Consider the following 11,360-nt stretch of genomic DNA (forward strand, 5'->3'; position numbering starts at 1 on the left):
ACTTTTTTTTAGGAAGATAGAGAGAGCGTGCATGTGTGAGCCAGGGAGGGGCAGAGGGAGGCAGGGGTGAGAGGGAGAGGGAGGCAGAGGTCGGAGGGAGGGAGAGAGAGAGAGAGAGAATGAATCCCAAGGAGGCTCCATACTCAGCACAGAGCCTGACATGGGGCTCAATCCCATGACCCTGGGATCATGACCTGAGCTGAAATCAAGAGTTGGATGCTCAACCAGCTGAGCTGCCCAGGTGATCCCTAAGGTAAAATTTTTAAAAGCAAAAAGGAATTATCAAAGTGACAAAAAGATATTTAGAGATTCTGATTGTGGACTTTGGAGTGGCATCCACTTTTACAGTGGAAGATCTGGGGAGATTATGTAAGTCACTAAGAGAAAAAATTCATTGGGTACATAGTGCTTTAGCAACATGTCTTTTCCTACTTTAAAGAATTTACCTACTAATAAATTAAATTGGTTATTTTCAGGGGAAAGTTAAATATAAAGGAAATAAATAAATAAGTCACAGTTAAAAGAAAATTTATCTTTACGAAGAACACCAAAACACAAATATATTATAAATAGACCTTGTCTTTGATGTTTATTTCACATTATCTAAGTACACTCAGTTATGCAAATTTACATGTGTATTTCACATCTTTGCATTCCTGATATACATATAACAGGACAAAGAACACATCTGCAACATTCAGCCTTGAACACCCTGCTCAGGGAAAACAGGTTCTCAGCTGCCTCATCTTCCTGCACATGTACAAATGCAACTCTAAATAACTGACTTAAAAGTCAGGATTTGGTAGGAGGAAAATGTGACTAAATTTTTATGCCACCCGAAATAACAAAGAACCAGTTATTTGTACTCCATGTTCAAAACGGTCTTCTAAGGACCAAATTACAATTCAATAGGTAACATTTCTTTGGGAGTGCCTTCAACTATTTTGGGAAGCTTAGGCATTTGGGCTTCTTCTAAGCGCTCTGTCACATGCAGTCAACATGACCTACACACACGCGAGGCTCAAATGCTGGCATTCTGGTGCTGTGTGTTCACCCGAGATATTTTTAGAAGTGATCACCAATATCATTACCTCTCTTTCACGAAAATACCTTGCCAGGCTAGGAAACGAGCGATTACTTCTTCAATTAGGCAAAGGAAAAGGACAGGCCAGTGCAATACAGTACTAATCGTAAAAGAGACAATCACATTGAATTAAAGAACCTTAACATTTTAGTTATAATGTTATGAAATTCAAATATATCGAAATCACATGGTGAGACTAGATGCCTGCATGTTCGTTCTGTTCGATGTTGCCCACGAGATCTTTCGTATCGCTGGTTCCCGGACTTGACCTACTGTTAAAATAGAGAGTGTTTTCAAAAGTGTTCTCTTGAGGTAAGTGCACACGTCTCTTCTTATAAAAGAAATACGCGGCGAGGCCAGCACCTGTTACGATCAGGAGGGCAACAATGACTACAACTCCGGCCGCGTTGGAAGCTGGTTTGGAAGGGTCCATCTTCCTCGGGTCAGCTGGAAATAAACAAACTCATCAGGATACCAGTGGGCGGAGGCAAAAGATGGAGCGCTATACGAAGAACAATACAAGTTTCTCTTTGGAAAAACTAAACTCAATGTATATTCTTTCATGTCAGATGCTCTTCGACATCTGTCAGACAGAAATGCAGGACACGGACACAGGAGTCTGGGTGACATAAAGGATTCTTTTAAATGTTAAGATTAGCATTTAGTTGCAAGGGTATTTCATCTCTGAGTTAACCAATGTTTTAAAATATTTATCGCTGTTTGAAAAGCATTTAAGGCTGCTGACAAATACATCAGATGAAGATAAAGAGACTAGTGATAATAATGATGGTTGTTAAAAAGCAAGAAAAAAATAGGGAAAAGAGAAAATCTGAAGAGTGGAAATTTGAAATCATGTGTATAATTAAACAAATAATACCCATAAAGTGAATTAGGAGGTTGCAGGCAGACCATAAATCTGCGAGTTTGTTTTAGCTGCCAACAAAATTAGTGAAATAAATTGGTTACCTCATCAAGTTGTCTATAAAATTAAAATTTAAAACGTTGATTCAAAAAAATGAAAATAAAAAACCCACAAGATTCCCGAGAGAAATTTCTCCCCTGGGTTCCAAAAGGTAACTCTGTAACACAGCGGTACCTTCAATAATATCTATGCTAAAAACCCTGACCTGACATGATCTGCTTTTCTAGATCGTGATTCGAGGGAGGGTGATGACGTAATGGCAAAGGCTAATAATGTATTCCAAGCAGTTCTACTGACAGTACAGGGGTGTGGGAAGGGACTATCCTGGTTGTTGAAACAAGCAAACCGTATGCGTACGTTACTAATACAGAGCTTATAATTTCATAAGGGTCTTACCTTTAGTGGTAATTAATGCATGAGTAGGTTCAGCATCAACAACTGTGAAATAAGAAATTAAATACTTATAAAAACCCATAATAATTGCATGTAGATAATGAGTATTATTTGGCTCACAGTTACATGGAGTCCTCCATATTTTGTTTATGGTGATATATGATATGATACGATATAATATAGATAGATGATAAATAGAGGCTAAAAGACTTATGTATGTATGTATGTATGATCTATCTATCTATACTATATCAGCATTCTACAGCTGTAAGAGGAGTTTGAATACAATGGAAATTCTGAAAATACAATCCAGTGATTTGCATTTGAGCCACTGATATTGACCTTCAAAATCTACCCAATCTACCTAATAATAATGTATTCTAGGATAGCTCTTTTGAAATTGGCCCATTGCAGCCTAAGTTACCACAGGGCATTGAAATGAAAAATAAAATAAGATTTCAACACTTCATCAAAGAGTGTGGTATCTCAGAACAGTTTTAAAAGACTGAAGAATTACGCAATTCCAGAATAATAAGATCCACTAGGGACAGAGTGTTAATTTACCTAATTCATTTATTTAAAAAAAATTTTTAATGTTTTATTTTTATTTCTGAGAGAGAGAGACAGCATGAGCAGGGGAGGGGCAGAGAGAGAGGGAGATATAGAATCTGAAACAGGCTCCAGTCTCTGAGCTAGCTGTCAGCACAGAGCCTGACGTGGGGATCGAACCTACAAACTGAGACCATGACCTGAGCTGAAGTCGGACACTTAACCAACGAGCCACCAGGCGCCCTGTGAGAGGGTCTGCCTCTCTCTCTGACCCTCCCCTACTCATGTGGTCTCTCTCAGAAATAAATAAAATATTAAAAAATATATATTATCTAATTAATAATTTTATCTCTTGGGAAGGATGTTATGTAAAGTGGACTGGCCTGAAAACATTATTAAAGTTTAGTAGGTAGTACCACATCATAGGCACACTAATAATCCCCCCAAAGTCTGTCTTACCAGGGTCTGGCACTCATTTTCAGAAGGAGATCTAATTGGTCTTCCATGATTTATTCCATATTGAAATGCTCATAACTCTCTAGAACTTTGACCCCATCCACTTGGTGGGGATGACTACCTCACCCCATTTCCTTTCATGCCATAAAACTTTGTCAATGGGCTCTCCAAACCGCTCGCTACCTCACAGTCATTTGGCTGTGTCATTACGTCAGCTAAGCAGACAGAGTAGTCTCTGCTTACTCAGAGCTGCAGAGAGCTGATCACCAGGTTTTGGGTGGTTTCACTTCCACAGGAGTAGAGCTTGCAAGGGACCTATAATTACATTATAATCCCACATACGACATCTTGATATTGGAAAGAAATGATGGCCCGTGAACATATGTGCCACAAGGAACATCCTTACTTACTTTTTGGTCGTTTGCAAATATACCCTTTGTAGGAAGAACAGTGAATATTATTCCAAAATCCAGACGCCGCAGATAAAGCTACACAATCGTTTCGTTCACCAGAAGGATCTCCCGTGTTCCAGTTGACAAAGGAAACTGGATTGTTGTTTATCCACATCCACATTCCTGGTTATCAAATAAAGTCAATAAAAATAGAAGTTAAAAATCACCCTTTTATTTTTTTTCGAATAGGCTTCAATGCAGGGAGTGCAACCACGGGGTTTGAACGCACGACCCTGAGATCAAGATCTGAGCTGAGATCAAGAGTCAGATGCTTAAATGGCTGAGCCATTTAGGCACCCCCCAAAATCACCCATCTTAAATTCTACCTATTCGTACAAAATTTCTAAGCGTATTATTTTATACTATAATCAATAGTTGTTTACAACCAGACTTTGAGTTTGCAAGATTATAATGACCAATTATTATAGGAGGAAAAAAACTGAAAAGAATGTTTCTTGTACAGCTTTAGCTGAACATTTATTCCTAATTAGTACAAATATGTATACTTATCCTCCCCTAATTTTTTTCTGAAGATAGAAAATACTTTTGGGGCAGCTGGGTGGCTTAGTCAGTTAAGCGTCTGACTTTGGCTCAGGTCATGATCTTGCAGTTCGTGAGTTCAAGCCCTGTGTCAGGCTCTGTGCAGACAGCTCAGAGCCTGGAGTCTGTTTCAGGTTCTGTGTCTTTCCCTCTCTCTCTGCTCTTCCCCTGCTCGCACTCTGTCTCTCTCTGTCTCAAAAATAAATAAACATTAAAAAAAATTTTTTTAAAGAAAATACTTTTTAAAGCTTCTTAAATTAACTTAGCTACAGAAAACACCCTTTTAATTGACAGCTTTCAAGATAGCATAATAAGTGAGTCATTTAAAATTTCAGTTCTTATCTTAAGTGAAAATATGAGTTTGAAGTTTCAAATTCTTCACCAATTAATCATATTTAAGGCAAGACTTTCTGGAGCTGAAAATTTGTTTTGCAAACACCATTGTGAAATATTTGTAACTAAATACTTATGTTGCAAAAATTACCTTCAACATTTCTGAACAATCCTACCCAAAAATTGGTTTTGCTTTGAAGTGGTTCAACTCGATATGACAGAAAACTTGATTCAGCAGCACTTTCAATGGAAACTAAAGAAGAGCCTGTAAAGTATAAAACACAAACACATACACAATATGATGGAACTACATTTAAACAGCTAAAAATATTTCCATAATGACAGTACTGATGTTAAAAGCAATAAAAATCACCCCGACATCTCCACTTAAGAGAAAGAATTTCATTTATTTTTTTATAGTTTATTTATTTTTGAGACAGAGACAGAGGATGAGTGGGGGAGAGGTGGAGAGAAAGGGAGATACAGAATCTGAAACAGGCTCCAGGCTCTGAACTGTCAGCACAGAACCTGATGCAGGGCTCGAACCCACGAACTGTGAGATCATGATGTGAGCTGAAGTTGGATGCTTAACCGACTGAGCCATCCAGGCACCCCAAGGGAAAGAATTTCAAAGAATGGATATTTAACTTCTAAGAATTTCAGTTTCCATTCTGAAAATATGATGTTTTACGTTACAAGCACTGAATGAGTTGCTGAAGGACAGGCGAAGACAAGTAGGAAAATGTGTCTTTTCTCTTTTTTTGAAAAGTCTGCTTTAATATTTCAGGGACACTTCAAGCTCAATGTGTACAAAACAAAACTCATAAAATTCTCTCCTAGAAATCTTATTTCTCCTGAACTGTTTACATGTTGGCAAGTAGCATCATCATCTTCCCACTGCTCAAGCCTGAACCTGAGATTCACTCTTGACTTCCACCCTTTCTAACACCAATCCCAAATCCTGTTGATTTTACTCTTTAAATATTTGTCTTGTCACATCTGTCTGCTGCTATTCATTCCGTAACTGGAGGCCTGTATCTCTCTCTCCTTCAGCCATTTTGCCCAGCCTTCAACCTCCCTCCCCTCTGCCAGCCATCAATTTGTTCTCTGTATTTATAATTCTGATCTTGCTATTTCTTTGCTGCTGCTGCTGCTGCTGCTGCTGCTGCTGCTTCTTCTTCTTCTTCTTCTTCTTCTTCTTCTTCTTCTTCTCCTTCTTCATCTTCTTCTTCTTCTTCTTCTTTTAGATTCCATTTCTGAGTAGGATAATACGGTATTTCTCTTTCTTAGAATTGTTTCACTTGGAAAAATACCCTCTAGGTCCATCCACGTTGACTCAAAAAAAAAAGCACCATCTAGTCCTTTTTATGGCTATGTAACATTCCAGTGTGTGTGTGTGTGTGTGTGTGTGTGTGTGTGTGTGTACACATTTTCCTTATCCAATCATCTATTGATGGACACTTCTAAGTCTTGATAGTTATAAATACTGCTACAATAAAAATAAAGGTGCCTATATCTTTTTGAGGTAGCGTTTTGGTTTTCCTGGGGCAAATACCCAATAGTGGAATTATTGGATGATACATTTCTATTTTTAACTTTTTGAGGAATTTCCATACTGTTTCCCACAGTGGCTGTAGCTACTGCATTCCCACCAGCAACACATGTGGGTTCCTTCTCCTTCACATCTTTGCCAACACTTGTTATTTCTTTTCTTTTTGATTTTAGCCATTCTGATAGGTTTTAGCCATTCTCCATCTTACTGTAGTTTTGATTATTATTTCCACAATGACGAGTGATGTCGAGCATCGTTTCATGTGTCTGTTGGCCATCTGCATGTCTTCTTTGGAAAAAAAATGTCTATTCAGGTTTTCATAGAATATGTCTTAACAAGGTCATGGTTCAGGAGACACTACGGATAGGTAGGTGGTAGGTACATAGGTAGGTAGGTAGGTAGGTAGATAGATGCATTAGAAGAGAAGGACAGATACCATATGTTTGCACATATAGGAGGATTAGGAGGAACTTAATGGAGGACTGGGGGGGGGAGAAGAAGGGGGGAAATAGTGGAGCAGAGGGAGAGAGGCAAACCATGAGAGACTCTTGAACGCCAAGAACAATCTGCGGGTGGATGGGATGGGGGAGGGGAAGGGGGATGATGGGCATGGAGGAGGGCATTTGTGGGGATGAACACTGGGTGTTATATGGCACCAACTTGACAATAAACTATTAAAAAAAAAAGAAAAGAAGTATGATATGAAATTGACATGTCAAATAGGAAGATTTGATTTGTTTTAGGTGAAGCAACTAAAGAGGAACATGGAGAAAATAGAATTTAAGATATAAGAAGCATAGGATTTCAAGTAAGAAGAATAGAAAATAATTCCAAGAAGAGAAGGAATAAGAGAAAAGACAGCGAGGGAAGCGTCGTGCTTACTCAGGAACATGGCACACAGATATATGGCCTCTCCCACAGCTGGTTTATGATGAAAGAAGTTAGATAAAGGATAGATGGGTAGATAGATTTACCTACTGGGAGGAACCTAGAGTGTTAATAGATGGCTCAGTCTGGCTGCACTAATCTGATCAACAGGTAGAAAAAAGACGTGGGTCAGGCATCACAGTAGAGGGCAAGAGATTGGTATTTAGGGTAGTGATAAAGAGCACTTAGTTTTTTCAGGCAGTAGAATGATGCAGTGTTACTCTTCTAGGTATAGGATTGTACAAAGTAAAATGAGATAGGGAATCAACAGACTGGTTACATTACCATGGCATCAACATCTCACACTATATTAGTTTTGATTCAGTGTCAGCATTAGAGCTTAGAATAAAATTCTATAGCGTTCTAATAATAATAACTAATATATTTTAAGCACTTCATGCAAGACAGTTTGCTTTGTGCTTTACAAATATGATCTCACTAAACTTTTACAACAACCTTATCGAATGAGCACTACTGTTATCCCCAGTTTATAGATAAGGAGCCAGAAGTACAGAAGGTAAAAAATTTGTCAAGATCCAGAGGATAGTAGAGGGCAGGGTCATGGAATGATCCAGGCATTGTGAATCTCAAAAACCTACACGTAACCACAGGCCCGCCTCCCATGTTACTGGGTCCTGGATTGGCCCCTTGATTATTGTTTTTATTGCACAGTTACATATTCCATTGTTTGATATAGTTCATGGATAATAACCATTTCAAAATATTTGTGACATATTTTGATGAGTGGAAGTCATATGTTTTATTTACAGGAAAACAGTCATCTGAAACTGAAAACAGTTTCTCCATATTCATTGCAATTTTTAAATTTTATTTATTTATTTAAGTATTTATTTATTTTGAGAGAGAGCAAGAGAGTGCAAGAGTGGGAGAGGGGCAGAGAGAGAGGGATACTGACGATCCAGAGTGAGCTCAGCGCTGACAGCAGAGAGCCCAACCTGGGGCTCAGACTCACAAACTGTGAGATCATGACCTGAGCAAAAGTTAGACGCTTAACCTATTGAGCCACCCAGATACCCCTTTTGCAAATTCTTTTTTTTAATGCTTATTTTTGAGAGAGAGGGAGAGACAGAGCGCAAGTGGGGGAGGAGCAGAGAGGGAGGGAGACGCAGAATCTGAAGCAGGCTCCAGGCTCTGAGCTGTCAGCACAGAGCCCGACACGGGGCTTGAACCCAGGAACTGTGAGATCATAACCTGAGCCAAAGTCGGATGCTTAACTGACAGAGCCACACAGGCACCCCTTGCAAATTCTTTTAAAAGCACTTAACAACATGAAGGAAAATATTTTTTAATTAAAAAATTCCAAAACAGACTTCAGTGACACCTGAAGGAATGGCAGCGTAAGTGTCCCTGAAAATCTTCTCCTCTACAAAAGCAAAGAAGACTGACAAATTTCAGAACACTAAAAATTAATAAACCACTTGTACCAATCCAGGAATACTTATTTTTTAAAATTTCGTTTTTGTGTGAAGAGTGAGCTTCATGATGTTTTAACTTGCTCTAATTTCACGGCACTACCCTCAGCTCTCTGTTTAACGTAAAAACAAACAGCCCCCAAATCACAGTGAAAGCTAGCAGACACTAGAATATTCTAGAAACCACTAGAATAATCAAAATGGTGTTGGAGCTCTTTCAGAGTCCCATTTCAAGGAATTTCTGTGACTTTCTCTCTCTGACAGTTCCCTGGAAAGTCTGACTTGCAAACTTTGGCTTTCTTTGCCCTAATTCAGAGCCCCTTCCAATGTTAACAGCCTTCTCCCTGAAGGTATTCATGGCAATTATCAACATCATAGATGCCTGAGGCAGGGATAACTGGTGAAGAAAAAAGAATAACAAGCAAGCAAAAAAAAACTTAAAAGGAAAAATGGGAATAAGATGTTCACGGTGAGCTCCAAAAATCTTTGATCCATTCTTGAGAATCGAGAAGGCCACAGCCATACACTGGGGCATGTCCATGAGCATATTTACGAAAAATCTGAGAGATTTCTTAGCACGCACTTCTGGCTAACCTTGAGGATCTGCAAGAAGGATGTGAGCGCTAAGGCAGAGTTGTTGGGGGTTTTTGTTTTGTTTTAGAGAGAGTGTGTGCGTGAGCTGGGGAGAGGGGCAGAGAGAGAGAGAGAGAGAATGAGAATCTTAAGCAGGCTTCAAGTTGACAGATGCAGGGCTCCCACACCCTCCATCCCATGACCCTGGGATCATGACTCAAGCCGAAATCAAGAGCCAGATGCTCAACCAAATAAGCCACCCAGGGGTCCCACTAAGGCAGAGTTTTAAGCTATTGTATGAGTGCTATCATACAATGTATGTAAGCTATCATTAGCTGACCCCCTACACTAACTAAGCAGCGACTACAGTGATGACACATGAAGAAGAAAACAGACTACAAAATTATGAAGGAACATCATGGAACATGAAAAAAAAAAACCCAAGAAACACCAACAACTACACACTCTGTGTTATGAAAAGAAACCCATTTCCAGATTTGTACATCCTATTATTTAAAATGTCTAATTTTCAACAAAAAGTCTACAGGAAATACAAAAAAACAAGGAAGTATGGCCCATACCCAGGAAAAGAAGCAGTTAATACCAACTGTTCCTGAGAGACTCGCACCTTCGACATACCAAAGACGAGATCAGCTATGTTAAAGCACTAAAGGAAAACATGTTTAAAGTGCAAAAAAAGCATATGAGATATGTCTTACCAAATAGAGGACATCAAGAGAGAGATAGAGATTATTTCTTAAAATTCTGGAGTTGAAAATTATAATAATCAAAAGGAAAAATTTACTAGAGCAGCTTCACAGCAGATTTGATGAAGTAAAAGAAATAACCAAAAAATAAAAAACCATGAAAACAGGTAAGGTGTAATTATCCAGTCGGAATAATGGAGGAAAAAATTATCCAGTTGGAATAATGGAGGAAAAATATGAAAAATTTACAGAGCCTCCGAGGTTTGCGGGCCATCCCCAAGTATATCAAAATATACATAATGAATGTCCAAGAAAGAAAAGAGAGAGAAAGAATCAAAAAGAATACTTGAAATCATGGCCAAAAAATTCCGAAATTTGATGGACAGCATTAATGCATGCATCTCGCAAGCTCCGCAGCTATCTGACCTCCATGTAAGATAATTGCAAGGAGGGGCGCCTGGGTGGCTCAGTCGGTTAAGCGTCCGACTTCAGCTCAGGTCATGATCTCACAGTTTGTGGGTTCGAGCCCCGCATCAGGCTCTGCGCTGACAGCTCAGCCTGTTTCAGATTCGGTGTGTCTCCCTCTCTCTCTGCCCCTTCCCCACTCATTCTCTGTCTCTCAAATCTGAATAAATGCTAAAAAAATTAAAAAAAAAAAAGATAATTGCAAGGAAATCCACATCACAATCAAACTGTCAAAAGATAGAGATTCTTAAACCAGCAAGAGAGAAGTGACTCATCATGTACAAGAGATCCTCCCAGGCCTTGGCAATGATTTCTCAACAGAAACCGTGGAGGTCAGAAGGCAGTACGTGACACTCTAGATAAATCAGAATGACAATCCTAATGATTTAAAATATTAGAGCAGGATGCCTGGGTGCCTCAGTCAGTTAAGCGTCTGAGGCTTGATTTCAGCGCAGGTCATGATCTCATGGTTGTAGGATCAAGCCCCACAATGGGCTCCATGCTAAGCCACTTGCCCTCCCCTCTCTCTCTTAAAGTAAATAAACATTAAAAAAAAAAAAAGGATATTAGGGCAGAAAGTAAAAAAAGACTTTTCAGCAAATGATTGTTTTCTGCTGTAATTCTTTCCAATTTTGAGGCTATCATGTTACAAATGACATGGGAAGGCATGATGCTGACCATCCTGTCATGATAGAAATTACCGAGAAGAATAAACACGTGTTCTTACATTCCACAGGATTTTAATGTACAGCCTTGTTAAGGACCATGGGAGTCCAGACTAGATGATGATGAGATTTTTCTTACAGTGAACACAGCACTTACCCATTCGGAGACATTCCAGAGAAGCTTGCCCCCAGTTTCTTGTATAGGAAGATTCGATATAGTAGCAGTGACCATGGAAAGGAATCCATGCTGTGTGCTCAGACTCTGGGCATCTGCCAGGCAGTTGTGGAGGTTCAGTGGCCGGGATTTCT

General features: G+C 39.2%; 1 protein-coding gene across 3 annotated transcripts in view; it reads right to left on the reverse strand.

Moving 5' to 3' along the window:
• Positions 1-561: 561 nt before the first annotated feature.
• The window catches only part of MRC1 (mannose receptor C-type 1), a 101,025-nt gene continuing 90,226 nt past the window's right edge, over positions 562-11,360 (reverse strand). For all 3 annotated transcript variants that reach the window (XM_077772459.1, XM_077772458.1, XM_077772460.1), the window contains exons 26-30: positions 11,209-11,358; positions 4,881-4,994; positions 3,815-3,979; positions 2,403-2,444; positions 562-1,531 (exon numbers count right to left, since the gene is read on the reverse strand). In XM_077772459.1, the coding sequence (XP_077628585.1) occupies positions 1,281-1,531; positions 2,403-2,444; positions 3,815-3,979; positions 4,881-4,994; positions 11,209-11,358 (722 nt within the window). In that variant the 3' untranslated portion in view covers positions 562-1,280. The remainder of the gene's footprint in view (positions 1,532-2,402; positions 2,445-3,814; positions 3,980-4,880; positions 4,995-11,208; positions 11,359-11,360) is intronic.

This window comes from Crocuta crocuta, unplaced genomic scaffold, assembly GCF_008692635.1.
Source record: "Crocuta crocuta isolate KB4526 unplaced genomic scaffold, BGI_CrCroc_1.0 scaffold96, whole genome shotgun sequence".
NCBI classification, from domain to species: Eukaryota; Metazoa; Chordata; class Mammalia; order Carnivora; family Hyaenidae; genus Crocuta; species Crocuta crocuta.